This window comes from Lotus japonicus, chromosome 5, assembly GCF_012489685.1.
Source record: "Lotus japonicus ecotype B-129 chromosome 5, LjGifu_v1.2".
Taxonomy (NCBI): domain Eukaryota; kingdom Viridiplantae; phylum Streptophyta; class Magnoliopsida; order Fabales; family Fabaceae; genus Lotus; species Lotus japonicus.
The window spans coordinates 4,290,569-4,295,138 of NC_080045.1; the positions used below are offsets into that span (position 1 = coordinate 4,290,569).

Consider the following 4,570-nt stretch of genomic DNA (forward strand, 5'->3'; position numbering starts at 1 on the left):
GGCGACGTTGGAGATTTTGCCGGTTAAGGAAGCTTTGAATAAGCGCGGGATGCAGGTTGATGGGGGCTGTTCTTTCTGCAATGAACAAGCTGAAACAGTGTCGCATTTGCTGTTTGAGTGCCCGGTGGTCTCGCGGTGGTGGTTTGCCATCCCCTCTGGCATGCAGTTCACTACTGGAGACAGTGCAGCTGCTTATGTGAAGCAGATTTTTGAGACCAACGATGATGAAGTAATTGGGATGGGATTAACTATGATTTTTGTTATATGGGAATTGAGAAATAGAGTTGTTCATCAAGGTTCCCATCCCTTTTTTGACAAGGTTCTGCAGCGGTTGGCTGCGCTTCAATGGACGGGAGATGAGGTTGATGTGGGACGAGCGGGGACCAGCGGCGTAGCGCAGCGTTGTGCGGTTTGGCAGCGGCCACGGGAGAATTTTTTCAAACTTAATTTTGACGCTTTTTGGACGGCAGCTGCAGGGGCCAGTTTTGGGATGATTGCTCGAGATTCAGATGCTGCGGTGTTGGCAGCAGCAACGTCAGGACCGGTTGGTGCTCCGTCTTCAGTTGTGGCGGAAGCGATGGCCTTCCGGTGGAGTATTTGCATGGCTAGGGACTTGGGTTTCTTTACTGTCATATTGGAGGCAGATTGCTTACAATTATATGAAGCATGGCATAAGGATAGGCATGGGTCTTCTTATCTATTTTCAGTTTTGAATGATTGTAGAGACTTGGTCTCACACTTTAGTAGTTTTGATTTATCTTTTGTTCGTCGTTCCGGTAACTTGGTGGCTGATTACTTGGCCAAACACTCTTCAAAATTTCCAGACACCGTTTGGATTGAAGAGACTCCGCCGGAACTAGACTTTTTGCTCACTTCTGATGTACTAGCCTCTGTGGCTCTTTGATTTTAATATATTTTTCCAATTTAAAAAAAAAAAGATATATTTTTATGAAATTTTGTTGGCTTTTCAAACAAAATTTAAGACCCACTCTCATCTTACTAGTCTCCTTACCTAGCCAATGGATGCATTAGAAGCTAACCCAATTAGCTTAATTAACTAAAGTACACAGATTTCGCAATTTTACTCTAGAAAGCCCCACACCAAAATGCCTTTCCTATTCCCCAATAGGTCATATTATTGTGTAAATTTATTTTATAAGATTTCCATAGCTTACGTTAATGATAAGTTACCATATTATACAATATTACTATTCATTTAAAAAATTTGCAAACAGGTATTTTGATAAATTTTGTTTAGATAAAGAAAGAACATTCAAAGAAAACTAGTTTTGATGAATTCTTAATTTGACCAAAAATATTTATACTTAGTATTTTTATTTCTAAATTAATCTAAACAAGTATTCATCAAATTCTGACGACAAAACTCTTATTTTTTTAGTAGAAGATTATAATAATTTTTTTGAAAATTAGTAGAATATTATAATAAAAAAGTATACATTATATCTAATTTAAATAATAAGATATGTTTTTTGGTTTTAAACAATAAATATGTCTTATTAAGTAGTATATAGCTAGTTTCAAAAAAAAAGTAGTATATAGCTGGAAATCTAAGGTTGTGTTTGGATGGGGGAATATTTGAGGGGAATGTAATTTTAGAGAGTATTTCAAATCCCTTCAATTAAAATACCCTGTTTGGATATCTAATTTGGGGAATTCTCAAATTACTAGAAATTAAATAATGTATTTTATTCAATAGGATTTAGGGTAATTGAAATCACCTCAAAATAGGAAGGAATTTCAAATTCTTCATTTCTCCCTTAACCCTATCTAAAATCAGTGAAAAAAATTAATCTCAACTTAAAATCCTAAAATCGGCCATAAACTCGAAAGTCGGCCAAAAACTCAAAAATTGGCCCGACACTCAAAAATCGGCCAAAAAATATAAAGTTAGTCCAAAACCCTAAAAATCGGCCCAACTCTATAAAATCGGCAGAAAACTCGAAAGTCAGCACAAAACCGTAAAAATTGGCCGATAACCCTAAGAATCAGCCGAAAACGTGAAAGTCGGCCCGAAACTCAAAAATCGGCCCGACTCTCAAAATTCGGCCGTAAACTCAAATATCGGCACAAAACCCTAAAAATTGGCCAATAATCCTAAAAATCGGGCGAAAACGTGAAAGTCGGCCCAAAACTCAAAAATCGACCCAAAACCCTAAAATCGGCCGAACACTCGAAATGTCGGCCGAAAACTCGAAAATCGGACCAAAACCCTAAAAATTGGCCCGACTCTCAAAAATCGGCAGAAAACTCAAAAGTCGGCACAATGCCGAAAACGTGAAAGTCGGCCCCAAACTCAAAAATCGACCAAAAACCCTAAAATCATCCGAAAACTCAAAATTCGGCTGAAAACTCAAAATCGGCCCAAAACTTAAAAGGTCGGGTAACCCGAAAGGTCGGGTTTTAGGTTTTTCGGTCAATTTTTGAGTGTCGGGCCGATTTTTAGGGTTTTGTGCCGACTTTTAAGTTTTCGCCCGAATTTTGATAGTCGGGCCAATTTTTAGGGTTTTCGGGCGATTTTTTAGAGTCGGGTCGTTTTTTGCGTTATTGGCCGATTTTGGATTTTCGGTCAATTTTTGAGTGTCGGGCCGATTTTTATGGTTTTGTGCCGACTTTTGAGTTTTCAGCCGATTTTTGAGAGTCGGGCCGATTTTTAGGGTTTTCGGCCGGCTTTTGAGTTTTCGGTTGATTTGAGAGTCTGGTCGATTTTTACAGTTTTGGGCCGATTTTTGAGTTTCGAGCCGACTTTCACGTTATCGCCCGATTTTTAGGATTATCGCCCGATTTTTAGGGTTTTGTGTCGACTTTTGAGTTTTCGGTCGATTTTTTAGAGTCAGGCTAATTTTTAGGGTTTTCAGCCGACTTTCACTTTTTCGACCACTTTTTAGGGTTTTGTGTCGATTTTTAAGGTTTCGGTCGATTTTTGAGAGTCGGGCTGATTTTTAGGGTTTTCGGCCGACTTTCGGATTTTCGGTCGATTATATTAAGATAAAAAAAAAATTAAATGAAGGAAATTCAATTATATTACCCAAACAAAGAATTTTACAATTGAGGGAATTTCACTATTTTATCCAAACAATAAAATTAGAAATTCAAGGGAATTCAATTGAATCAATTGAATTCTCTTGCATTTAAAATCCCTTGAATTTCTACCATCCCTCATCCAAACACAACCTAAGAGTACTTTTTTTCACAATTGCACAAGGCTTTTTAAAATTTTATAAAGCCTTTTTCTCTTATAAATTTTTATTTTTTTTAAACAAAAGGCTTTTTGCATGAGGCATAAGATTGTATTTTTTTTTATACATCGGAAAGATAAATTGCATATAGGAATTAAATCCTGGACCTTTCTCTCCCTAATCCATATGTCTCTGAGTTCTTACCACTTAAGTTATATATCTTCCAGGAATAGACATCGTTTCATAATTTACGAACTATTATATATTTTAATTAATTGAAAATCTGCTCGATTATATAAAGTTTTTGAAAAGAATATTATGATATTATCTCTTAATAATGCCAATGGCCAGCCATCCACAGACTAAAAATTATTCCAATCACCATCAATAAAAAAAAAAAAAAAACTCCATCTATTTGCACTCTCCAAGTCTCCTATATAAATATTTATTGGATGTGAGGTTGTATCATCAGAGAACACAAATAACAAAAAGGAAAAAAAGAAAAAGAAAAATGGGTTTCACTGCACAGCAAGATGCTTTAGTGGGTAGCTCATATGAAGCATTCAAGCAAAACCTTCCTAGCAATAGTGTTCTGTTCTACACCTTGTAAGTCCTATCTCTCAGTGTGTCTTTGATTTATGTGTTTTCTCTTTTTGTTGTTTTGTTGTGTGTTGGAAACAAATGATGTAAATTAATGTGACCTCCTTTAATCTTGATTTGATTAAAAAAAGAATATTGGAAAAAGCCCCAGCTGCTAAAGACATGTTCTCCTTTCTAAAGGCTTCTGGACCCACGCACAGTCCTCAACTCCAAGCCCATGCTGAAAAGGTTTTTGGACTGGTAAGTGAAATCTAGCATAAAATTGTATTCTGTTTACATTCTTCTATCAGTTCTATGAATGCCAGTGTACTATTATGTTATATTTTTTGAACCATAGACACGCGATGCGGCTGCTCAACTCTTAGCAAAAGGAGAAGTGACACTTGCAGATGCCGGCTTAGGTGCTGTTCATGTTCAGAAAGCAGTTGCTGACCCCCATTTCGCGGTAAAAATTTAAGAGATGTGCATTCTTAAATTGAACAAATACCTATAACACTTGTTACATAATGCTATTATTGTTTTGCAGGTGGTTAAAGAAGCACTGCTTAAAACAGTACAGGCAGCGGTTGGGGACAAATGGAGTGAGGATTTGAGCACTGCTTGGGGAGTAGCTTATGATGGACTCGCAGCTGCAATTAAGAAGGCAATGAGTTGAAGTAGGAATATATAGCCATAATGGCATAAAATATTTCTATAACCATATGTATTCCAATAAAACTTATTACAAATAAATTCAAATAATATATTGAATACAAATTTGTCAATTCAATTAA

At 36.4% G+C, this 4,570-nt stretch overlaps 1 protein-coding gene across 1 annotated transcript; it reads left to right on the top strand.

The window, feature by feature from the left end:
- Positions 1-3,658: 3,658 nt before the first annotated feature.
- Positions 3,659-4,570, top strand: LOC130717687 (leghemoglobin-like). Its single transcript, XM_057568026.1, has 4 exons — positions 3,659-3,803; positions 3,929-4,037; positions 4,135-4,242; positions 4,324-4,570. Exons 1-4 carry the CDS (start codon positions 3,709-3,711, stop codon positions 4,450-4,452), a joined length of 441 nt encoding a protein of 146 aa, XP_057424009.1. The 5' UTR covers positions 3,659-3,708; the 3' UTR covers positions 4,453-4,570.